Source organism: Taeniopygia guttata, chromosome 5 (assembly GCF_048771995.1).
Source record: "Taeniopygia guttata chromosome 5, bTaeGut7.mat, whole genome shotgun sequence".
In the NCBI taxonomy this organism is placed as follows: domain Eukaryota; kingdom Metazoa; phylum Chordata; class Aves; order Passeriformes; family Estrildidae; genus Taeniopygia; species Taeniopygia guttata.
In genome coordinates, this window is record NC_133030.1 from 27968470 (window position 1) to 27995226 (window position 26757).

At 41.3% G+C, this 26757-nt stretch overlaps 1 protein-coding gene across 2 annotated transcripts in view; it reads right to left on the reverse strand.

Moving 5' to 3' along the window:
• LTK (leukocyte receptor tyrosine kinase) overlaps nt 1-26757 on the reverse strand; it is a 91713-nt gene that overhangs the window by 11999 nt on the left and 52957 nt on the right. For both annotated transcript variants that reach the window (XM_072929978.1, XM_002198977.7), the window contains 17 exons: nt 25851-25988; nt 24840-24992; nt 23862-23962; nt 22104-22270; nt 17208-17302; nt 12371-12472; nt 10640-10817; nt 9973-10123; nt 7688-7819; nt 6996-7152; nt 5938-6120; nt 5320-5418; nt 4665-4817; nt 3817-3927; nt 2980-3166; nt 2212-2302; nt 890-954 (listed from right to left, as the gene is read on the reverse strand). In XM_072929978.1, the coding sequence (XP_072786079.1) occupies nt 890-954; nt 2212-2302; nt 2980-3166; nt 3817-3927; nt 4665-4817; nt 5320-5418; nt 5938-6120; nt 6996-7152; nt 7688-7819; nt 9973-10123; nt 10640-10817; nt 12371-12472; nt 17208-17302; nt 22104-22270; nt 23862-23962; nt 24840-24992; nt 25851-25988 (2263 nt within the window). The remainder of the gene's footprint in view (nt 1-889; nt 955-2211; nt 2303-2979; nt 3167-3816; nt 3928-4664; nt 4818-5319; nt 5419-5937; nt 6121-6995; nt 7153-7687; nt 7820-9972; nt 10124-10639; nt 10818-12370; nt 12473-17207; nt 17303-22103; nt 22271-23861; nt 23963-24839; nt 24993-25850; nt 25989-26757) is intronic.

Here is a 26757-nt window from a genome sequence, read left to right on the forward strand (position 1 = left end):
AGGTTCTGCCAAGCTTGCAAAGATATCAAATCAAATGCACAACATGTTTGTACAAAAATGTTGTACCTTCTTACTCATTTGAACAGGATTAGTAGAACCAATCAACTAAAGTTTTTGTTAAATTGTAATGATTTTGGGGTGGAATAGAGTTAATTTTCCTCACAGTAGTTCATATGGTGCTATATTTTGCATTTGTGATCAAAACAGTGCTGATAACAGATTGATATTTTAGCTACTGCTGAGCAGTGCTTACCCAGCATTAAGGTTTTTCACACGCACACCTCCCCCGCAGCAAGAGGGCTGTGAGGACAACAGGTTGTGAGAGGACACAGCCCAGACAGCTGGCTCCAACTGACCAAAGGGACATCCCATACTGTATGGTGTCATGCTCAGCTATAAAAGCTAGGGAAAGGAGGAGGAGGGGAAAGGGTCAATCAGAGTTTGGCACTTGTCTTCCTAAGTAGCTGCTGTGCATGATGGAGTCCTGCTTTTCTGAGATGGCTGAACACATGCCTGCTCACAGGAAGTAGGGAATGAATTCTTGGACGCTGCTTGGCTTGCTCACACAGCTTTTGCTTTACCTATTAAACTGCTCTTATCTCAACCACTTGAGAGCCTTCTTGTACTTTTGATTCTCTTCTCCATCCCTCTGCTGTGTGCAGCCAAGTTGCCTACTGGCATTAAAGCACCAGAGACAGCAACAAAAGAGAACCTTTTTCATGTTTGAGAAAAACAAGTAGTACCTTATATGCTACTAAAATGCCATCTGGTGAAAAATAAGACTGAACTTATTTTCTGAGCACCAGCAAGGGAATAAAGGATTCTATCATTACCTGCATTACTCTTTTCCCCCCTGCCCACTATCAGTAAAAAAGCCCTTTAACTATACCTGATAATCAATGCTTCCATCAGGAAATCCATCTCATCCTGCTCAGAGCAGACTTCTGGCAGGGTCTGTTGAGAGAGATGAAGGCAGTGAGGACCATCACACCAAAGAATTGAGAATATTTGTGTGGCCACCAGAGAAAAAAGGAAAAAAAAAGAAAATAAACAAATGAGCACATAACATGTAAATCACCTCAGGAACCCAAGAGCAGGGGCTCATCCTTTCAGTGCCCAGTTTATTGCACTGCATGTGACCCATTTGTTAATTAAAGTCAGGATAGGATACAGGATGTACTTGAAGGTTTTTTCTTGTGTGAATTGAACTCTATGCACAATTCTGGAACAAAAATATCTTCAGGTACACATCAAGAAAATATTTGATGGGGACTTGCAGACCTAGGAAGGTTTTTAAGATGACAGTTGTTATTTATTCTCCCCTTTCTTTGTGTCTACACTGCAGCACATGCTTGCATGTCATATGACACACACAGCCACTTGATTTAAATACTAGTGTCACATGCCCCTGTAGCTTCCTTTCCCACCAGCAGATTTGGACAACATTTTCTGCTGATACAGATGAACTGGGTTACCAGAAATGAATGACATGCTGATCTCCTTCTGTATGCCACTGTGCTCTGGTGCTTCTTCCAGTCTGGATAGTGAAACTGAGTTGGACAGCTCCAACTGCTTATTAGTGTCCTGGGTTTTCACCCACATTTGTACAGCGGCACAATGTTCATGTGGATGAAAGACAGGATGAATAACAGTAGATTTTTTTTTTTTTAATTAATGAAGGCTATATTCTTGAGCTGAACTCATAGAAGTAGATTTGGTTCTCTGAGTCACAATCTTATAAAAAACCAGAAGCAGATTATGAGCATCCTTAACTTCAGGGCTGGGTAATTGACAAATCCTGATGCAACAGCAATAATTTCAGAGAAAACCAGCCTATTGTCTCTTGCCACTAATGATAGAGAAATTAGTGTGAAATTGCAATATATATTCACAACAGCATCCTTAACACTGTGCAATATCAAAAGGCTACCTGAAAATTTCACATAGAGTAGAAAAGCACTACTCTCAGTATAAAGGGAAGTAACTGAGAAACAACAGAGATTTTAAAATACATCCTGTGGAAAAACTGGTGAGAAAGCACTCAAATCAAAGCTGATAATGCCTGGATGCAGCAATGTGTCCAAGCCTGCATCACACATATGCATATGCCATTATACATGTGATACACATGCATTTCCAGCTGGAATAGGGATAAAATAACATGACTCTTATGGGTAATTATTGCTATACAAGAAATTTGTGGGTACTGACCTTGATAGCCACTTGTAGAGGGTTGGGGTCCCCTGCAATGCCTACCACAGTTCCCTCATAAACCTCACCAAATGCACCATGTCCTAGTGCCCTGCAAGAAAAGAAGAGGGGGAACAAATGTTACATGCCCTTGGATCCAGAGCTGGCCAAGCTCTTACAAATAAAAAACAGAGTTTTGATTTCAACTCAAAACTTCTTAAAATAGCTTATCAGTATTTTCTGTCACTATCACTACAGAAGGGAGGTTGGATTCTCGATGGTTCTGAACAAAAAATAGGCCTGCTTAATCCTAGGATCCTATCACCAAGTACAGCAAAAGAAAGAGGAAAAATAGGGAACAATGGAATAAGGTGTCTGCAGACTGATGTCTTCAGGAGATTGTATACGACATAAGAATGATGAAATTGTTCCTTCTAAAGATCTAAAGTTTGATCAGTATCATCTGGATGATGAAGAGCAACTTAGCAGGTATCTCTTAATGACAGGAAACTTCCTTGTGATAGGAAATGCTGAAATAGACATACTGCTATAGATTTTGAAGGGAGCTACTGCCAGGAGGCAAGTGCAATAAAAACACAATCACTGTAGAGGTGAAATACCTAATCTGGGAAGATGGAACAGGAGACTCATGATCTTACACTTCTGCTTGAGAACTTTATGGAATCAAATTATCTTAGAGAACATAACAAGTATCACATTTGTTGTATATTGGCTGACTTGGACTGGGTGCTTTGCAGTTAGCCAAAGAGGTGGAGCTTGTTTTCTCACCGCAGCAGGGAGATGTTCTTCCGTGGGATCTCCTTCAGCTCGCTCAGAGTGGCGGCCTTCCCAGCGAAGCAGTAGTTGGGGTTGTAATCGGTCATGATGACAGATGTGCGGATTTTGCTCAGTTTATATTCTGGGCTCTGCAGTCGTGCTCTGGATCCTTCCAGCTGCTGCTTCTTCAGGTGATAAACTGCAGGTGAAGAGATGAATAAAAATGCAAAAACCATATCTACAACTGGACAGAACAGATAATGCTGGCCACACAGAACAGAATGACACCAATTCCATAATTATAAATGGTCCAAAAACATCTCTGGCTTGTCGCATTGTGCTCTTCTTCACAGTCTTCAGTGATTCAGTACTGGATATGCAAACAGTCTTATTCCTCCAGGCACCTAATCACCTGGGAACAACTTAGGTTTCCTATGCTGTTTTGTGCATTGGCTGAGGAAGAGTGCTCCATGAGGTATCTTGCTGACGTCTAGCCCCCAAAAGCAAACCGTCTCCCTGAATGAATTTAATTACATTTAATTACAGATTATGATTTCATCTGGATTTGCAGTGGCTGCTACAGAAACACCTGCTAAGAAGGCTTCCCTAGCTCTTTTGTTCTGTGGCAAATACTGGGGAAGAGCAGTCTTTGCCCTTTTCTTGTGCCTAACTGTGGGTGGTGATATTTCCTATCACTTCTTTTTCCCTGTTCCTCCAATCCACTTGGGAGACCACAACACTTTGTCTCAAATATTGAAAGCAGTGGCACATGGCCAGGTAGTCTCCTTTTTGTCTAATTTAGCTGGAAAAAGCCAGGTCAAAGAGTGATAAGAAGTAAGTGTGTCTTACTGATGGATAGGCTGCCACAGGTGAGGATCATTCCAAGCACCACAATCACAGACACCACAGCTAAGAGGAGGGGGAGAGGCAGCTGTCCCTCTGGTATAGGACCCTGGGGCACTGGAAGAATAAAAACAGAGCTGCATTAATCAGAAAACAAGAGCTATTGTAAAGCATCCCTCTGACTGTTGCTTATATTCCAGAAAACAGTATGGAGATCATGGTCAGAGCATCTTATAAAAATTACAGCAAATACCTCTATAGCCCTGAAAGTTGAAAAGGTAGCTAAATAATTTAAAAATCATTGTGAAGATAGGATACAAACTGATAAAACACAGTTTTCTTATTTATTCTTCAGTTTTCTATACAAGGGTAACATCACTACTCGTAAGTTGTAAATATCTACAATCTTGATGTTTTGGAACTCCAAGACTGTGAAAAGAAGTAATTGTGAAACAAGGCATCAGCTGACAGGCACAGTGGGAAACTGCTGTGGAAGGAAGCAATTTGTGGCTTAAATAACTCAGCAGTAGGTGGTACATTATCCTGGAGAGGTATTTATGCTTAAATATCTGATACACTGAGCCCATTCAGGAAATTCACACCACATCTCTTTACAGATCTTTTACCTCCTGCCTAATCCAAATGTGACTGTTTGAGATAGTGGCAGAGATGCAGCTCAGCATGTAAGCAAAGGTCAGCAGGAATTTTCAATCCTATGTTTGACTGACATTTCTCACAACACCTTGTCCATTGGATCCACTAGCTGTAACTTGGGAATTGAACATCAAAAAAAGCCAGAAGGAGATATAAAGAATAGAGGTGCTATCCAATGAGGCTAAAGCTTCTTAACTTACCAGTGCAGGTGACATTGTCGTGTGCCAGCACAGCCCCCATCTCACACTGGCACACTGGCAGGTTGGTGTCAGGGTCCCTCTTGCAGTTGTCTGAGTGGCAGTGGCTGCAGTTAAGATAGATCTGAACCTCCACCTCACCATGACTCTCCATGGCTGGACAAGGAATAGACACAACAGTTGGGCTTAGTTCAGTTTTTCCTATCTTGTTCCAGTAAGGTAAAAAAAGCCAACAGAACAAAACCCAGCAGGTACCTACAACTTCTCTCCTTCTCTGCAGGAGAGCAGATAGTCCAACACAGTGTGGACATGTCAGAAGCCTGATGGGGATCAGTAGGGAAGAAGATATTTGGTTCCTTAAGCAAACAGTGAGGCCTTGAAGTGAATTGACCTGGAAAAGTCAGGGGCTGAGGATGTGCAGTGGAACCTGATGACTGGTGTCTCTCCTGGTTTAAAACTCAGAGAAAAAAGGTCCCAGAGCACTATGGAAGTAGTTGAAGAAATGACCACAGCTAAAGATCTGACCTGCAGCATGAATTAAGCTTTAATGAAAAGAATAGAAAACAAGACAGGAGAAGAGGGAGGAGGAAAGAGGAAATAGAGAGGAAGAAGGAAAAAAGGAGGAAGAAAAGAAATGAGAGTAAGAACCATATTGTACCTGCCAAGGGATGCAAGAAGATCTCTCCTATGGGGTTCACAAAAGAGATGCCATCCTGCCCACCAGCTGTGATATCATCACTATCAGAGGCATGTCCCCCTGGAGAGAGAAGAGTATGGCTAGATGATCAGTACTGAAAAAAAATATGATGTCTCTGACGGGTTGCATTCATTCCCATTATCACCTGGGGTGACTCTGCAACCTTCCAGTGACACTGGATAGTATAATGTCAAACCCTCACCTGACCCAGCCAGTACCAAGGTTAGCGAAGTGACTTTATCTAATGCAGGTTTCTCAGTTCAGCAAGGTAAAAATGTATTTGTTTCAAGCAGAATAAAGAAATGGAATATTTTCCATTGATAACTTGGGGATGGGTGAAGTTCAAATATTAAATCACCTTCCAAATATTAAATCACATAGAAACATTTTTATAACCTTGATTTCCCCAGTTATAGAGAGATGGTGGAGAACAGGGTGGGTCTCATACAGTTCAGCTTGAAGTATCTGTGCCTCACTCCTGCAGTCATGCGCCTCTGCACTAAGAGCAATCTCCCTGACCTGCAGGTGCTCTGAAGGGCACAAAATTAGTCACCATGACTATTGCCCCAGCAGGCTTACCTCTGTACCCTCCGCCTCCTCCCCCAGAAGTACAAGCTCCTCCTCCTCCACCAAAACCACCAGAGGTGGTCCACTGGAGCTTGGCTAGTGCTTGGGGACAAGCTTGACCTCCTTCTCCACCTTCCAGAAGGGACTTCCCAGCCTGAGGAAGCAGACTCTCATCTTGCCAGCCACCACCTCCACCTTCAGTCAGAGAGTGAGAAAAGAAAACAAGAACAAGTGAGAAAAGCAGAGGCAGAGATGTTTTGTAGAGAGACAGAGATGAGTCCTTATTAATTTCTTAAGTGCCTAGTTCAAGGTAAACCTTTATTTAAGTTTAAAAGAATATACAGACAAGCTCCTTGCTGCCATGGGCAATAATAAACAGAAAATCTAATGCCCAGCATAATGTGTAGCATAAACCAACACCTCAGCACCAATTTCTTGGAGTGTTAAGAAAATAAGGGCCTATCACTCCCCTTCAGGATAACTGGATAGGGCAGTCTGCCGTGTAATATGCTGAGTTCCTCAGGGAAATGAAAATAAATTGGATTACTACATCTCACTTTAGTGGCCTCTCTGTAAGTCTTCTATAGCAGGAGATGGACAACCACCAGTTTTTTTTTTTTTTATCTCTTAGGAATGGATTCTTGGCACAGCCATCACAAGATTATAAATAAGCTTCCATTTCTGGTATAATTCCCATAATAGAATTGTTGTTGTTAGGGTTTAAGGGGAGTAAGGGGAAAATGTCTTCTCTTCATAGGCCATTGTTACAGTGTGAAGGAACAGGCTCCATCCACCAAACATAATTTTCCCTGGTTCAGCTCATAGAAGAGAGGAGTCATGCTATGGAATTGCCTCTGCTGGAGCACTCATCACCTGTCCTGTGCATTCTCTTTTTATCTGGTGACAAAACATATAAGAAGATACCCCTTACAGACTACCAGCGTATTTCTAAAAACTACTGCCAACAAAAATTCCAAAAGACTGAAAAAGAAGCCTTTGACTTCATGCCTACAGGACAATGAGTGTATTCAGCCACCTGACTCAGACCTTGTGTGCTTTTAGTGTCTCACCTGCTGCCCCAGTCCTCCCACTGACTCCAGGTACTGCAGTGCTGTTCTCAAATTGCTCCAGGGGTACATCATCCAGGGAGTTGTCCTGAGCCTTCAGGTAGGCTTTTCCTCCTCCTCCTGCTGCGATGAGCAAAGGTTCGAAAATCCCATCCTTCTGCTGGAAAACCCCCCATCAAACATCAGAAAAACTTCACATCCCTTGGAGGTGCCAACTCACACAAACTTATCAAAGATGATGAAAGCATTCCAAAGAAGAATGGCCTAAGGCTAGGGCAATGCTACTGCTTGTCTCATAGAATCATTACAAAAATATTTCACATCATGTTCCTGAGTACAAAAGTAACTGTTTAACTGCACATCAAGGTTTTGTGATTCATTTTTTAAGGACTGCTGCCAGTGTTAAAGTGAGATCCTGGTGTAATTCCCACATCTGAGCTGTTAAGGACTGAGGAACCAGTTCAGCTAGCCTAATGATGGTGATAAATACAAATAAGGATATAAAGAGAGATAAACAACTAAAAAGACAAAAACCAGGGATATAGAAAGAGGAGAGGGAGAAAGAGGCAGAAGAGGAAGATTAATTTTCCATAATCTTCTTTAAAATAACTGTTTATCATTTGCCATGACTGACAGTGAGTGCTAGTTGCTTTACTGGACACTGCTCAGACAGGATGCAAAGAGGAAATACTTACTCTAAAGATGTAGGTTGCTCCTCCTCCACCCCCACCTCCTCCAGCCCATTCCTTCAGGTCCCTTTTTTTTTTGTAATCTTCTTCAATGAGAGATGACTCCCCTAAGCAGATCTTCTGGGTTTCAGGATTTCCCTGAAAGGAGACAAGAAATGATGTCAGATATCAGCAAAGTCCAACTCTTGAGACTTGTCTGTGTATTTTAGTATAATAATATGATAATGATTGTCATACATAATAGACATTTATAAATCAGTATATAGACTATCTTCGTAGAAAGTGACCTTTTCTACTAGGACTGACTGCTGAGGGATAGATCTGTCTGTAACTTCTGATTTGCAAACTCACATTAGACATGCAAATGAAACTAGAGATGCATACAGGAAAAATGTAATAACTCATTGTTAATTTCACATAATTAATATTTTGCACATTTAGAACTTCTTATAACCAAAAACATTTAAGTATTTTAGATTATGGATTAATTCTGAGAACTTTCTCACTGACACATTTACTGTTTATTTCTCAAGGAGATAAATGTATAAAGGAAAGGTGATCCACACATAATTGAGAATAGTCTATTGATACGTCTTAGAAGAGTAATTTGGAGACCCAGTTTCCTATTCCCACACCAGTCTTACTGCCTGTGTCCTCTCATTCATGCAGAATCACAGAATGGGGGAGGCTGGAAGTGACCACTGGAGGTTATCTAGTCAGTCCAACCTCTCTACTCAAGCAGACTTCTCTGGGGCACATAACTCAGGATTGTGTCCAGATTGTTTTTTACTATCTCCAGAGAAGGAGACTCTACAATCCCTCTGGGAAATATGTTCCAGTTCTCAGTCACCCTCACAGCAAAGAAGTTCTTCATCACATTGAGGTGGAACATGTTCCATTTTCTGCCCATTGCATCCATCCCAAGACTGAGACTGAGATTGATTGAAAATTGACAGAGGGAGAGCTCTTTCTGAATTCTGTTAGTGATGGTGCATGGCCTTTCTTAGTTGGTGGAGCAACTGTCTGGTTAATTTAAACAGGAGAACAAAAGATGGCAAGATAGATAAAGACCAGGGAAAAACAACTGGGGTAAATCTGAGGAGAGCTAGTCAAGGTTTGGAGCTGCAGAACTTCTCCAGAGAAAGAAAAACAAACATTAGTCACCCAACATACAGATTCATCATGATTTTCAAAGACAACACAAGTTGGGCTTTGGAAGTGGGAAACATTAACTACAACTATTTCCAGTAGCACCTGCCAAAGGGAGATAGTGCTGGGTTGTAATTTGCAATTTGGAGAACAAATGATTAAATGCAAGGGATTAATGGACAACTTTTCAGATTATGACCTAAGACTAGAGAGTGCACTGAAAGGGGAACTGCAGATACACAAATGTATCTTCTATTTAAATAGATACAATTTTTGTACTATATAAGGCAAAGAAAAGGTGGGTTTAGAGTCAATTGCAACATCTGGGTAAGACATCATCTCCTGTGGGAAAGTAAACAGAAACTTCTAATGCCTACAGGAACAGTTTATGCATCCCCAAACACACCAGTCTGTGAGGGAAAAACAGCTCTGTTCCTGGGCAGAGGTTAACAGCATCTCTGGATCAAAGCAGTATCAAAAACTGATGCTGAAAAGAGGTAATTTTTGAGCTTAAATGACAAAAAGAATGTCAGGTAATTTGGTATAGTATTTAGAGGATACACACATAAGCATTCATGTCACCAATTTCCATTTCTCTTTCCATTTTCGTTATTCTTTTGTCATCACAAAAACCTAATCCAGGGGCCACTGGATTTAGTGGGAAGATTCTCACTGGTTTTGGTAGGCTTTGGATTCAGATTTCAGTCTCTAAGCTTAGAGAGTATGTAACACCATGCAGCCACAAAACTGCTGGATGCTTCCACAAATAATAGTAAATTTTCTGAAATCCTGGCAGACAGCAAAAGCTCTGGACTGTGGAAAAACAAGAGAGGGAGCACATCAATTGCTTATGATCTTCCTGCTTAAAATAAGCACAAGAGAGCTGATGAAGAACTTACTTCAAACACCAGGAGCTTAAAGCAAAGTTTCTGTGGGCTTCATATTTGTTTGTGCATTTTGGGATTATTTTTCTTTTCAGTGTTCTTTCTATCTGTTTTGAGATTTTTTTCTAACTTCTTTTATTGGGTCTTTCCTGTGTCCTGTCTGGATTCTGGGATTTCTATCTTTTATCACCAAAGCCCAAGCCACCCACTGAATAGTATCTGCAAGGTCTCTGCCCACATGTGCTTCATGGCCCTCACCCCAGGGCATGCGTCCTCCCCCTGCTGCCCCACTAAGATGTACAGCAGCTCATCTTTCTCCAGGTGGAAGGTGGCTGAGATGAAGACCCCATGGGACCTCTTATTGTGGTTTTTGGCTCCCTTCCCCCCAGCTGCTCCATAGGCAGAAATCCTGCAAGACAAAGTAAATAAATTAAGAAACAGCTCTCACATTTCTCATCCCCAAAGTAAATCCATCTGCAAGGACTCCCAGCCTTCACTTCCAAACAGACATTTCTCCAGAAAAGGCTCCCCTGCTGTAGCAATTTGTGACTATTCTTTGTCTGACACCCATGTAGGCAGGTTGCACAAAACCAACCCTCACCCAAGTACTGGAAACAGAAACTGCAGGAACAATTAGCATGAGCTGGTATAGCCACTCCAGAGGTCTAAATCTACAGGACTGAGATGATGGCAGCACTCCTTGATTGCATGCCCTCTCTCACTTCTCTTCTGATCTCTTATACATCTCTGCTCACCCTTCCATGCTTCACAGTAGCTCAGATATGTATCCTAATAACTACTGCTCCCAGTTCTTCACTGTCTCCTCTACCCACTCAGTACAGGTGGTCTCACACTTGTGCTTATTAAATCCCCACAAACAAAAAGCAGTTAGAGGTGGCTGCCCCCAGCACACACTGATCCTCACCTGTATCTGTTTGTGGCTGGCACTCTCCAGACTTGCACTCCCCGGAGCCTGCCCTCCTTCTCCACAGTCACTGACACATTGCTGTTCTTGTAGGCACTGTCACACTGAGCTTGAGTTGGCCCATGGGGACCACTGGCACCACATGTTGAGAACCACCAAAGAACAACAGTTGTGTCCCCTGTGACCAAAACAGCAAGAGTTGAGTCAGATGTCAGCTCCCCTGCATTTCTCAGTACTCATACCCACTTTCTTCTAGTCATAGCACAACTACTGCTTTGTTATGGTCACTGTTTGCTTTTCTCCTTTCTCCCCTTATTTCTTGCACACTATTTGATAAATCATGGTCTGAATATAAAGTTTATCAATTGGGTGTGAGAGGGGAAAGGAAAAGTGAAAGAGGGACTGAATTTCTAAGGTGTTTATCCAAGTGTCTCACAAATATGATCAAATTCCTCTTCTCAGTGACAGTCTGGAGCAAGATGATGTTCAACTTTCCAAATGAGAACTAAACCATGTACACAGAGACAAGGGTTGAAAACAACTGTCATTACAGCTAGTGACCATTTATGAAACACAGTTAAAGTTTGAAGGGACTTGTCTCAGGCTTGCACAAGAATCTGTGGCAGCAGAAACTGCCAGGGAACAGCCTCTTGCTACCATCTGTAGGGACGCTTCTTCCCCAATAAATTTTTTTCCTGGTTCTTATTCAGTATTATTTTTTTGTTTCTACAACAGTTCAGCATATAAGGATGCTTTCTATTTCAAAACCAGTTTCTAGGACTCAAACAAATCCATCTTCTCCACTAAGTTAGATAAGGCCTAAGAATAAAATTTTTCCATCATGTATCTAAAAATTGTGTGATGCACTTCGTGCACAAAAGCCAGGGTCAAAAATAGAACTGTTTAAGAGCTGAATGATTAAAATAGAGGTAAAAATTACAGACTTTTAAAACAAAAATTCCAATCTTGTTTAAAGGAAAAGGCAAGCAAAACTATCCCTGACAGACATCATCCTGTGAACATGCAGATGAATCAATGCAGTATGAGTTTCAGCTGCATTACAGCATTCCCCTGAGCTAATGGGAACAGACAGCAGTGTCACAGCCTTCAGGACCTGGCACAGTCACACACACTGGTATTTGTTGGTCACAAAACAGCCTCAAGAAAACCTCTCCTCCTCACCTTCTCCTTTAGACAGCTCTTCTTACCCACACAATTCTTATCTGTCCTCCAGAGTGGCAATCTCTACCACTACCAGTAAATTAGTCCCCAGTGTTCCCTTGTTCTCCTACTTTTTCATCCGATGTTTCCCTTCAGTGGAGTTCCTCATCCTTACTTACTTCTCCCTGGATTTTCATCTTTACACCACTATTCTACATTCATTTTATTCAGCTTCGGTGCTCAGCATTCTTTCTATTCCTAGCTTTCTGTACCAGTCTCTACCTTTTATTCCTAAACTGCCTTTCCATGCACTCTGAATCTCAGTCACACAGCTTCTGTTTTCACTTGAAGAGATTCTGCTTTTCTTTAAAGAGCACCTGCCATCTCAGGGCTGGCGAGCTGTGCTCCAGCAAACTGCTTGCCAAACCTGGAGAGACTACCTGACACAGTCTCCACATCTTTGGGTTATCTATAGTTGCTTCACTACTGTAGGCAGGTAGATACACAGGAGACATGAGGGGAGCCACCTTTTATAGCCACGAGCCAGGATTTCACTACTGAATCATGTACCTGGGAGGGAGGGCTCTTCCAGGGGGTTCAGAAGATGTTCATCCAGGATACTAATCTCACGAGGATAGTGGCGTTTCCCACCAAAATGATTCCGTTGTCTTCCTGTAATAATTTGTAAAATACAGGAAAGAGGTGGGAGGATGGTAGAAAAGAGTGATGGAAAATTTAAAGATTACATTAATTAATTAAATACAACCATATGGTTAAGATAAGTAAATATTACCTTGGGTAGAAAAGGTGTATTGAACAATCATAATTTTGTATTACTCTATTGAGCCCATGTCTTAGGTAAACTACTTGTATGTGTGCTGAAGGCAGTGGGTCTTCACAGGACCACAGACCCTCCGTGTTATCCCCTACAGGATAAGCTTCTTGGTCTGCAATTTCCTCTAGCTGTGATTACAGGAGATTTTAGGAAAAACGTAGTGTGGGAGAACAGATACCAGGTATTGATGTTCTGCTGGTCAAACAGGCAGGTAACAATTCTGGACAAATGACTGGAGGTGTAAAGGAGAATGGTGATAAAAATCATTGCCTTTGGTTCTGAGTAGTGTCATGGCAAGTAACCCAGCTTAACAGATCACTTCCACCTCAGCAACCAACTTTTAGTGCCTGAGAGCTCACTTAGAGAATAAATAACTAAATAAAATTACATGCCTCACTAACACAGTTAAGTAACAGAAACATACCCTTGACATGAGCTGTAAATCTTTGGACAAACCTTTTTGAAAATCACAGAGCAAAACCATACATTTCTGACTGCTGAGATAGGCCTCTGAAAACAAGCCCTTTCTCAGAGAGGAGGAATTTCAAATCAATTGTTGATCCAAATCCTCTGAATGCATTGAGAACACTACAACACCAATGCTGCCTTACAACAGGAAAAAGTAATAATGAACCCTGGCCTCATAATATGCAAGCATCCTGTGTCAACATTTAAATTACCCATTTTCATGCAGATTTTTGATTGGAAAATCTCTAAGAAAAAGGACATGCTTCTTTCGATTTTGTGAGCCTTCAGTTAATTTAATCCTGAGCATTTTTCATCAGTGGAAAAACATTACAAATATTTCAATTTGTTCCAGTTGTGAGAATCTAACAGCTGTCTGATGCTCTACTGAAAAGAGACTCACTTAGTTCCAGATGGGCAATTATCTCTGCCACAAAGCCACTGCTCTAAATAGCAATAATTAACACCCTTGTTAGCTGTGTCAGAAAGGCCAAATAACTAACTGAAGCATGGAGACCTTGCTGGGCTTTTACTCCTGAGAATATTCCCTCCAGGTCTGGCTGAAAGCACATTGATGCATGCAAATAAAAGAAAGCTTTGTACTGACACACTCTGCTCATACTGAGATGGAGAACTTAAACGGATGAAGTTGTCAAGCCAGCGAAAAATGAAATTAACTCAAAACAAATGAAATTAATCAAATGCAAGGAGGAAAACAGAATGAAAAACACAATGCATGGCCAGAAAAGATGCTCCCCAAAGCCTGCACTGAATTACAAATTCCAAAGGTCACGGCAGTTTCAGATACTTAGTGATGCACCAGAAGTCTGGTTATGTTTGCCAGAGCAAAGGAATGTAAATCACCCTCTGAAACAGAGAGCTGATCTTTGTGTCTGCATGAAGTTTTTTGTGGCATCCCAATGAGTATCCTAAGGCAATGCCTCTTTTCCAAACAAACAGTCTTTCCTCCTTCTCCAAACAGTCTCAAACCCTTGCTTTCCAGAAGAAACTTTCTGTCTCCTCTGTACTAAGCAGCAGATCAGCTGCACCACAGGCTGAGCATCACCCTGTCCACATGAGCTGTTAACACTTTAATGTTTTATGCACTGTCAGACACAAACTTGTAAGGGGGCATTTTCTACAAAGCTAGTGTAGCCTTGGGACCCAGGGGCTGGTCCTTCAGTCTGTTTTAATTTCCACCTCCTCTTCTAACAGCCAACGTGTTGACTGTAGAGTGAATGGAAGGGAACAAGAATTAATTTGTATTAAGGTGTATCTGTATAAAAAAAAAATGCAAAGAGCACAGATTTCCTTTCTCCATGTTTTAGCTAACACTTATTCCCCCACTGAAATGAGACAGAGGGAAGTGTAAAGGAGAAAGAGGTGACATCTTCTGCAAGCAGAGTGCTGAAGTAATTCACTCATTCACTGCTTCAATATCTCTGTGACTGTAGTGAAAATGGAGATAGATCTGGTGGCTGAGGTGAATCAGAGTAAGATGCTTCACAAGATCCTCAAGGTGTGAATGGTGTCCTCAGAGACCGCACCTCACTAATGCTGATTGCAGTACTCCTGAAAAATCAGACTTTGCTGGGTCAGGGACTCTAAAATCAAGAAGTAGAGGTAATCTATACAAAAGGTCTCTTTGGACAGTCTTGCCATTTATAAAGCGATCTTCTGGGAAATTGAAAATTATGCACAGACTGAAATTTCTAGGCCAGGGCAGTAGAGTTTGATAGACCACAGACCTGTGATCTTAACTGGAACAATACAACGCTTAGAGCACCAAAAAATAATAGTAAAGGTAGTGAGAAGGGCAACTCAACTATCAGCATTCTATTTACTGTGCTAGACCAGATTTTCAGGTTAAAATGCCCAAAATTCAGACCTCTTCCTATATAAACACTATTTCACTGAAACTATGAAGTACCTTTATGCCTGTCTGCCTGAAGTTCACACAATGAACCAGACATGCCATCCAGTCTGTGACACTGTCTTACACAAGTTGATTGTATAAGCCAAAATGTGGTTTCACCTCACCCTTTTCACAGAGAAGAACATCTGTCAATGCCCAGGAGCTGCCATCCAAAGAATGGTCTGTTTGGGTTTTGTCCTTATTGATGTCTCTTGAGCTGCCCTCACTACTCAGTTGCTCACTTAAATCTTACTGAACCTTCTTCTCAATTTTAAGGTCTGTGGAAAACCTCACCTCCTTTCCCATCTTGCATACAAAAACAGTGTTTTCATTCAGCACTGCATTTTGTAGAGAGTTGAACTAGAAGATTGAAATAGATGGAGAAAATAATATTTACATCCTAGCAAGCAGCAAATCTTTTCTTCCTGCCATACATCCTTCCTGCTGCCCTCATGAAAAGAATTCAGTGCTTGGATTTTAATTGGCTCTGTCTCTGACATCTGAAACCTGTTCTTGCCAGGGATAAGTAATTTCATTACTAAAAACACAGCAGAGCCGCTGGGCTTCTCTGTAACCTAACTGAATTAAAGTCATGAGAAGACAAATACAAGGGGGCTGCTCTCAGAGGCGAGAAATTGCCAATTTACAAAGAAGATTCAAGGAACAGTGGCAAGTGCAAGGCTTCCAAGAAATGTTTCCTTCATGATATGTTTCTTCTGCATGACTCACACATCTCTGGGTCGTGCCTTCACATGGAGTAAGTCCAGTTGCTCCTGAACATCAGTGCAATTCATCCCAATTGAAAATAAGGAGTAGCCTAGGTGGTCTAATGGACAGGCTCTGATAACATTGCTGCAGAGGCATTTACACCCCACCTGTTTGCCAAAGGATGTGTACCTACACCACTCCCAGCCAAATGCCTCTGGGTAAACTGGAGGATCTATCCGGGAACAGTAAACTCCAGCAGCTGGATGCACATCACCTGGCCCAAGTGCATCTGGAGTCACTCCCTTCAGCTTCCTTAAAATTCCAAAACAAACTGCTAGCATGGAGGTTGGGAGAGAGGACTGTAAAGGAGCTAGAGTGAAAAAATGAAATCACTGTAAAGGATCAGCTTGTCCTCTTAATTTCAAGTGAAACTGTGTGTACTCAGCATTTTATAGAAGAGTGGTTTCAGTGCCCACAGAACAAAGGGACAGTGAACAGGACACTGAACCAGAAAAGGATGCGAAGGAATAGTGGCTTCTATTGATGAGTTTTTACCACATCTATTTTGCCATAAGCCTTCCCATATGTTATGTTAGGCTACAGCTAGCCACTGCAGGGACATGCTATGACCCTAAATGCTGACATATTGAGTGTGCTGACACGTAGAGTGGCACAGTAGCACCAACCCACATTTTGTCTGCAACAGAATTTACCATTCAAATGTTGCATATCTTCCAGTTCCTTTGCAACTGAGCTTTTTTTTTTTTTTTCCCCAGGGACAATAGAAGGCAGTTTCTAATATTTGCAAGTAGTTCAAGTACCTAAATCCTTTCCCCTTGTCTGCTGAGAACATCCACTACAACTCCTGCTAACATGTTTCAAAGGGTAGCACTGGCTCCATTTTTCTCTGGAATAGCTGTTAGTCACATTCAAAGTAATGAAGCAAAGGAAAGCTGTTATATATCTGGCAGTGATAGCTAATGCACCTCCTTACAAACTAAAACAAACTTGTTGGAGTAATCTAAATTTTATTGTCAGAGAGTTAATTTACTCCTTCATTTTCTCCACAAAAATATGGTGACTTTTGCCTTTGACTTCAACAAATTTGTTTCAGGTATCAATTACCAGGGTGCATAGATCAGCAGGGACTGTGGAAAAATACTGTGATGTAATCTTTCCATTTAGGGTTAAGGAATAAGTTTAGTGTTTCTTGCCAAGACACACAGACAGGTCTAAACTATGTGATATAGAATATCCCAGCTAAGAGGAATAAAAAAAGAACACTGGGAGACTCTGACAAAGAGTAAAATTGCATCTATTTGCAATCTTCAGTAGGTCTGAGATAAAATGGCATTGTGCTGAAAAAGTTGACACAAATTACCCATGCACACTCTGTGGGGAGAACAGATTGTGTGTCCTGGACCTCCGAGATATTGATTACAGTACCTAAATTTTTAGGGGATTCTGCAACATTTGTGGCTCACCGTCAGTGAAGCAGTCCAGGCCAAATGTGATGTTGTCGATAGCAATGTCAGCTTGGGAATTCCAGCCCCAGGTTGCCAGGAGTTCCAGTTGAAACCTTTGCAATAAGACAGATGTTTTAGAGCAGACTGACAAAGGACTGAGGAGAAGGAAAAACAAAATAAACAAACAAACAACCTCCCTAAAAATACAATGTTCCCTTATCATGGAAAAAACATCATCACTATTTAGAATTTTTCCTCCAGACAGTCCAGCTGAGCAGCCAAAAGGGCTTGCTCTAAGTCTTAGACACATATCAACCCCTAGTAAGTGCCACAACATTCATACAGTTTCACATTTCATGGGGAACAAGAATAAGAGCCCCCTTCCCCTGCTATCTACACATACATACAAGCAACTGTCCCCCACTAATTTTTATACACAAACAACCATCCATATTCAATTACCAGAAACACTCAGGGAATTAGACTGGGAGAAAAAAATCTCCTTCTTTTTGCCCCCAAAGAGATAGAGTAAAAACTGAGCAGAATATCCAAATGTCTTGGGCCTGATCCTCAGCCAGTGTAAGTCAGAAGGTGACATGAATTTATTTCAGAAGGGTAGGACATCATCAATTTCAGCCATAATTCCTTGAAGAGTTAGCTCCCTGGGCTGTCTCATCTTTTTCCACCATGAGCAGATGTTCCTTATCTAGGAGCTCTGTCATGTCCATGTGTAGTGTTACCTTCTGAATTCACAAGGAAGAAAGAAAATAAGCTGAAGGATCTCCTCCTAATGGATAGGACTGAATTTTCTTCATTACATTTCAGAAATAAACAGATGTCTGATGTCCAGTCCATTTAGAGCTTATTAAATGCATATGGGCAGGACCTCTATTGCTGTCTCTGGTAAAGCTCAATGATGATTTATGAGAGATCATGCACTGGTCTGCCTAACACATTAATCATTCAGCCTAGAAACACACTTGTCCCAAATTAGTGGCAATAAAATATGTGTGTGCATTCCACCCACCAACCAAATGTTGGTTGATATCCACAGTCAGCTGCATGGCTACCTAAAAATCTTTAGGGATAAACTGCTTTTACTCCAACTCAAGAATGACCCCTTGTACTTAAATGAAAGCATTCACACCCTCAGGATCTGAGCACTCTGGAAGTGCGTGCAGCAAATTCAAATCAAGGGTCCCTTGAATGGTCTCTTAGCTGTGGTATTAGTGGGGGAATTTTTCATTAGATCCCCTTCCTACAGAAACCCTCCTCTTCAATAGCAAGGCTTAGCGAGAGCATCTGCAAACCTCGTATATGAGTCCACTGACAAAAGATAATAATTACCCCATCTATCTGATGGAAGAGAGTCAGAGCACCCTGAGCCCAGAACCAGGGCACTTATAGGACCCACAGGCATAGACACAGCACCACATCCTACCCCTCACTTAAGGCACTCACATGGCATTATAACCGTGGTCAGGTCAATCTGCTGTGTCTGGTCCATGGACACAGAGCAGACAAGGGTCCCTGGCCCTGCACTGCAAGGCAGGTTTCTGCTTCAGGAGTACAAGGAGGGATCTTGAGGAATGAGGAATTCCTTGAGGAATGACACCCCCCATTCCCAGTGCGTGAGAAATGACATTTCATAACCTCTAGGCTCTATATGCCTCCCCTTCCTCTTAGCTTCAGAAAAAGGGGAGGAATTTGTGTTTTGAACTCAGTGCTGTCTTAGCCAGAGGGGTTTCCAGTGTTCCTGTTCATTGATCTCATTTTGCTGACTCCAACAAATTATGTTCTCCAGCTCTCTGTTGCCTGGTCTTCTGATTGTTTAGTTTTCTCCTGATAGCATTATTTTTCCTTGTGTGTGTGAACCAAGTAAGTGAATCTGCCAGCCATTCACCAGAAGCAGTTTTTCAAAGTAGCTAGATGCCCCACTGGGAGGCTGATAAGCAAACTGTGTCTTCCTTCTCTCCTAAGAAATAAATTCGTTAGATGAAGGGGTTGCTAAAAACTACCTAAATAGAGCCTTCATGTCCTCCTTGTTCTTTTTGCTAAGGTTTCTCTACTTCTGGTCCCATAAAGCAGTTAATGGCCAGCAACTTGTTATGTTTAAATTCATGTCTACTCTTCTCCCTGTCTGGTCTACTGTCTACCATCCCCTTAAGGAACAAGGGGAAAGCACAGCACTTTCCTGTAGCAAGAGAAAGACAGGAGTATCCTGAAGATTTGGGATACAGAAAAACAGCATGCCAGCTCAAAATCTGCACTAAAAATTAACCTAGCATTGCTAGAGCTTACCAAGGAAAGCTGACAACACCCATAAATACACTGAATAGTCATTCAGAAAGTTTTATACCAAACTGCAGTAAAATTGTCCAGCAATGTTACACACCTCTGTTTACAATTGTTTTCAATTTAGCACTAACATTAAAATTATTTAGGCTGAACTTTTCTATTTCTGGTGATTTGGTATGGCTTTTCTAGCAGTCAAAACATTTTGTGAGTGCTGAGGATGAGGCAATGCAGGAATTTGTGATTCTGACCATGCTCAAAATTGCTGGTAACTTTTTAAGCACTCTGTGCTATTAGGTATTGGAAGTGGGACCAGAAATCTTGGAGGAAGAGAGTCACATGGCAGACATGAGGTGGTTTTTTTTCACGTGAATGAGAATCAATTAAAATTCTAAGAAAACATATTTGAGATTTTTAAATCCCTGACATTTCCATGCCTGGTATTTTTTTTAATCCTGTAGTTTCCTCTTCCCTGAATATCTGAAAGTCTTAGGCAAAATGGTACGTTCCAAGCAGTGTTATTATAAACCATGTCAGGTCCTGCTCCAGCTGCATGAGGTGTGAACTACCCTTCCAAATTAATGGATAAACATTTTCTTCCCCAGCCTTTCTTTCTGATTCTGGCCAAACAGGAGAAAAAAAAAAAAAAAAAAAATAGCTGCCTGAACTGAATCCAGAGTTAACAATGTGTTATCCTGGAGAGAGGCTGGGAGGTCATTGGGAATTTTACAGCAGAGGGGCTTGGACTTGGTGTGCAGGGGATTTGGGCCCAAGATCTACAGAGAGAATTAAATAGCCAGTCAAACAGGAGTACTGGGAATAAACCTTTACTGTAGGTCTGGGGGTCACTGAAATGAAAGCACACAAGAGATAGATAGGAGGAGAAGGGAAGTGCAAGGAAGGGATTTGGACTTCATAATAAAAAAACCAAAACTAAACAACACACAGAGACAACAGCTGCTAGAAGAGTGATGGAAACAAGAAGCAGAGAGGAATTCAGAAAGGAAATTACAGTCAGAGGTATGAGATAGATAAAATGGTTTCCCAAATGGGAGGCTGAAGCAAAAGAAAGACAGACCAAGTAAATGAAAACAAGGAAGAAAGGCACCGAGTGCCCACAGTAGTAGATAAGACAGGACAGAAGGAGTAGAACACGGAAACAAGAAAACTGAGATGGAGCCTGTGTCCTGGGAGCACACAGACCAGGGTTTCCTCCCCTGGGGAAATAGCTTCAGCACCTTCTAGCAAAGTGTGTGCTTATTCTGTGTCTGTTATAGATCAGTGTAGCAAATGGCAACTTATTACTTCTGTCAGTCACCTGGCTATCACAGGTAGTACAGATTTGCCTTCTAGACTGAACAGTTCCATCCTTACTCAAAGTGATCATCACTGTTGTGCCACTCAGTTTTAAATTTGAAAATGTCATACAGAAAGGTTACATGAAGTAAAACAACATAAAACTACCTGAAACAGACTGTAATAATTAATGCATGCATGACCTAACTACATCTTTCATTTTGCCTAAGTGCTCAACTTTTTCAAACATTACAGTATTTGAACATTTAAATATCAATTGGTTTTTGATGCCATTCTGGCTAGTGCTCAAAATAATTATCTTGCTGTCCATTCCCTTCTGCCATGTAAGATCCATTTTGCTTCAGAATTAAGGGCCAATACAGAAATTAGAGGCTTCAGGGAACAAGCATAAGGGACTGTATATCAGAGGAGGCAGAAAGTCTTAAATATGTCTGAAGAACACCTTAGTTTCTGCTGCAGACAGGTCCACAGTAGAGTGCCCAGAGAAAAGAGCACAATTTTCATGTGAAACAGGCCTTCCTCAGGAATATGCCAAAAAAAAAAAAAAATCCAGATTGGAAAAATTAAAAAAAAAGCTTACATTGTGCAAAATAACCAGCTACCAACACCAGCTACAGGGCTTGAGATTGAGTGACAGTAGATGAGGGAGGAGAAATGCCTGAATAAGATTTGATTGCATTGAAATTCTTTAAATCATCAATATTTCACTTAATTTGAAAACCAATATTGCACTGTATTTCTACATCTAAACCCATGAAAACTTTCATGTAAAGCTCATTTGGGCAACAGTCTTTTTCTGAAATCATTGCATCCGTAATGTGGGAATGAAGGATCTCCAGCTGCCCAGGCTGCACTGATATAGATCCTAAACTGGACAGCTTTATTGGCTAAACTGTGGGATTACCATCCCTTTGACTTACATGAGTGTTTTTTACTGTGGGAGTATGAAGTGCCACTATGCTAATGCAGCTGTTTCCCTGCTGGGAGCACTTTACTCCTGTGAGTACACTGGCTTGCTTAGATTGCTAAAAGGATTTTAGTACAGATGCTTGCTGTTCCCAAAACATAAGTACTGTTTGAGGCTGCACAGAAGTGCAGTCACATGGTGTGGGGCTTGTGTTGAGCTGAGCTGTGCATGGGCACAAAGATATGCACTTATGGCAGAATACTTCCTGAGCAAGCAGAGTTGCTTAAAAACAACTTGAAAAAAGGCAGGAATGAAAGTGACACTTCACAATAAAGATAGTAACAATTTACTAAATCTATAGGGATAGCCCTGGCTGCTGACAGTGGAGCTCTTACCGGTTCTGAAGCACTGGCATTGGTAAGGTGATGAGAAACCAGTGATCACTCCAGCTCCCTGCCCTTTCCCACATTGGCAAGGTGATTTGAGCTCCATTTATCTCCTCCCTGAGAGAGAAGGTGACTGTACCATTGTAGCTACCAAAAACATGCACCGAAAATTGAATCTGTAACAGAAGAAGAGGAAAAGAATTGCGATATGTGACAAAAGGGAAAGGTAGTTGCTTCTACCCTCCCTGAGAATTTGGGATACCAAACCTCCAAGTGAGGGTCAAACTCTTTAATGACAGAAATTACTAAGCCCCACTCACTGATTGTATTTGACTCAGCACCATTACTAGCACAGAATTTTCTCAGGGAAGACCTGAACTGGCACTCCTGTTGGGCAGCTGTTCTTCAACCACTGATGACAATATCCACAGCCTCTGACACCATCTGGGTGAGAGGACTGGTTTTCTTGTTATTGCTTTTTCTGAGGAGAGAGTTATCCTGCCCCGAATACTTTTGAAACAGGGACTATGTCTAGAGACAAGAAACCTCAGTCCATCTACCTGCTCCAACTCCTAGGCACCACCTGAATTGTAGCATCCCTAAGACAAGTGAACAACAAAATCAGCAGGCCAAATAATGTTTCGAAGCAGGACTTGCTCCTCTTTCTTTGCAGCAACCACTTCCAGTTTGCTACAGAGCAAAAGAAAGTTGTCATTTCTACCACTGCTACAAATACTCAGCTGTCTTTAATGTTACGGAGAGCTCCAGTACTGGCAGGAAAGGGAGCACACATGTTCTGCAAAGAGCAACAACAGAAGTTCCTTGGTCCTGCCATGTGGCCTCAAATCCTTGCCAGTGGAGGCGAGAATGGATCCAGATCTCCTGTGGCCTCTACACAATAACCAACAGTTATTGCTTCTCCTCTCCTGGTTTTGTAAACCTATCTCTGATCACATTTTATTTTGTTATGTTTACTCAGCATATTTTACCTGGATTTATAAATAAATATAAATGCCAAAGTTACATTTCTGGCACCTGCACTATATTTATTATTCCAGCTCTAATTAGGAGGCATCAAAGCTTTCTCTTCTTCCCCTAGCAAGACTGGACTCCAGCTCAAACTTTCAGCTTAATCTTCCTAAGTGTTATGACTATAATATTATTTAATATTTTTAATTCCAGCATCTCAGAGCTGCAAGGCAAGTTGTGTGATTTTATCAAGACCAGGTTGCATTAACCATATGAAATTCCTGAAGGATGTCATCAGAAGTTTATTATAGTCATCTATTTCTGGAAAATCTGATGCATTCTAACTTCACAGTCCTGTTCTCAGTGAAACTATCAAGTTTATTAATTCCTGCCCAAGTACTGCAGAATTTATGGAGAAAAATCTCAGCAGCAGATATACTAAAAGACTCAATGGCCCAGCCAGCCAGCTCTCTTTTCTACAAACACTGGCTGCCCCATAAAATTTAGCTGTTGGCACCTCTCAGTTACCTCTCAGTAACTCTTCCTAACTGGTACAGTTAGGCTGGGGAGTTTTCCACAATGAGTAACTGATTTGGGGCTCTGCTTGCACTTACTAGGGATGCACCTCATATCTCCTTTCCAGTTCTGAACAAGTGGCCAGCTGGGCACTATAGCCAGCTCTTCTGCTTTCCAGTGTTGTGTAGAGTGTGCAGAGAGAGAGAAGAACAGGCTAATTGTGCAAATTGTTCCTACAGCCTGATGATTTACTCCATAAAGTGCTAAGACACAGTGACACACCTGGTAGTCCTCAGTGGCAAGACTGGCTGGCAAGCTGGAACTGTAAGCCTTAGCCATTCCACTTGTCTGAGTGCTGCCTGCTCGCATGTAGAGGAAGTGTCCTGTGAACACAAAAGTGAAAAATACAAAATAATCTCTTGCTGTTTTGTGTAATCTCTTGAAACAATTAAACATCATTAATGTTAGTGGAGGTATGTAAGCATATGTAGGTATAAGCAGGGCTTGAGAGCAAGTCTATTTGTAAGGTTATAGTATAAACACTCTGGTAGATTTCAGCAGCACAAAAGTCGACATCCCTTATTGGAATGTGAGTGGATAAAAATCAGATTGCACTCAGTTTCTTCCTACAGAGAGGTGCACACCCATCTACACTCCTAATTCCTACACCATTAGCATCAATGATTCTTGCTGAGTAAAACACTCGGCTGGAAGAGTTTATTTGCAGTCTTTGTTTCCAGGGAGAGCTTACACAAGCTCTCAGGAGACAAACAGGACTCTTGTATAGAAACCCTTCATTTTGGCAGAGAACTGTGATGCAAGATTCATGTGTGCTAACACTTTTGACTTTCAGCCTGAACAGGTGAGGGTCTGGCCTCCCCTTTCTTATTTAGCAAGTCAACAGTTCTGCAGTTCTGTTGGGCAATTTTTACCTTGTGATGCAGCTGTTATCATATTGCTGCTGAAGTACTCTGCAACTGCACAGTATTCATTATACAATTTTTTAAAGGTGAAGGAGAATCCTTGTATCTGAGAGTTTTGTGTTAACTTTTTTGCAGAACTTGTTTAATATAAGTTTTGAGTCACGTTCAAAAGTTAATTTGAAGTTGTTACATTTGAAGTCATTATGGGTAATACTGATGCTGAAGTTCATTTGGCAATGATGCCAAAATTTTAAAACCAATTTAAACAAACTTAAGTTCAAGGCTATTGTGTACATGCATGCACAGAGAGTGGGAGACAGAACAATGAAGAACCTACCACCAGTAGCTTGCAAAGTAGACCCTATAAATGAGTCCTCTTGAATCATTTCAGAAAAGCCCCGAATAGACCAAGAAGATGCTGCAGTTTCGTTCAGTGTCCAGCCGCACAGACCTTCTTCAAAAGAGCAGTGTGAACCCTCTGGGAGATGGTCTACAATTGACAACATGAAAAAGTAGGAAAATAGGAGCAGCTTTATTATGGAAGAGCACAGACAATAACAAGTGAAAATCCATTTTGGTTGTCCAAGCTATCCAGCCTATGCTACACTATCAAAATAGGTCTCATTTGTTTATTTCCAGAGTCACCATTAGAAAGCCAACACTTTGCTTCTGGAAAAATTTGAGACTTTTTTTGTGCTATCCTACTCTAAATACTGGGAAAAACTGCAGCCCCCATAATCTCAGGCATGGGAAATCACTGCCACATATTTGCAAATATCTCGCTAATATGAAATTGCAGGCATCACAAAGTTTCATGTCCACTTAAAGGAAGGCAAATCAATGGATTATTTTAAATCACCACTGTACTTGGAACAAAGATAAAATTGCTTCTCAGCACCACATATACTGTTATGGGATTTTCTGTCCTGATGTGCAAGAACTCCTGAACTGGGATCTCGGAAGGACTCTTGATGATTAATACCTTTCCCTGAAGGGAAGGTTTAGATCTTGGGTCCAACAGGAAATTCTCACCCAGCTGCACACATGTAAATAAGATTTTGCCTTTCTCTGAAGTAGCAATAACTGTGACGGGAAGGTCATCGAGCTTCTTACTTCAATACTTAAGAAACCAAAACAAATTTTAAAAATCCATTTTATTCTATATAGGGTGAATTTTCAAAGAGAATCTTGGCATCCAATTAATGTAAATGTAACAAATTAATTCAGGAGGTAAAATACTGAATTAATCTAAAGGTGGAATAAATTTAACTTATTTTGTATTCTAAATTATTTCTTCTAATAGAATGAAGGTTCCCATGAAGTGTCATGCCACATGCCACGTACTCACCACACCTCACTCCTTCCTCTTCTGTGATAGGGCAATCACTGCTGAACTCACATATTTGTAGGTGGCTGACACAGCCTCCATGGAAGCAGGGGAAGGTTGAGCCTTTGTCATATACAAAAAGGTCTTGATTTTCTTTATCTAATGGAAAAAAAAAAAAAAGATAACTAAATCCAGAGATGAGTTTACAGAATGTGTATGACCCTTCATGCGTATCAATTTTCACATGTAGGACCTTGTCCTTTGTATGATAAATCTCTGCTATTTTCATGTAGATTTCTATCCAGCATGAGATTCTTGGACCAAATTTCTTGCCCTTTTCTTTCTGATGTACTGCTTTTGCTGTGTTTGTTCTATCTTTAGATAATTTTTGGTTTTTTTAAATGAAGGGCCTTGCAGTTTCCTACTGTGATGTGTTTCTCATTTCTGCAGACATGACTGTGCACCTGCCAAGCAGCTGTGACATGCTGCATGGCACCCAGCTGCTGGAGGCAGGAACACCCACTTATCTCCAGCCCCGATAGACACATTGCTATGCCCTGTTGAGGCTCAAGTTTAACCAGCACTTGGGCTGCTGACTCATTTCTGTGCCAGCTTCCAGCTGTGGCATCCAGCACATGAGGTAGCTGTTTCCACAGCAAGCTGGCTTGCTATATACAAATTTTATTTATGCACCATAACTAGTCTAGTCAGCTCTAGTCTGGGAGTATTTGACTGACTTCACAGGTACCCATCAGCCAGACTGAACATGATTTTTAAGTCTGGTATTTCTCAAAAGCATAGCTCTCAATGCACTCAGTCTGTCCTGTGGATGCTTATGTGCCCAGGCCTATTGTGGACCTGCTGCCCTTTACCAGAGCTCTGCACAGAAGTTACATTGGGATCACTACTACTCTGCAAAAAATGCAAA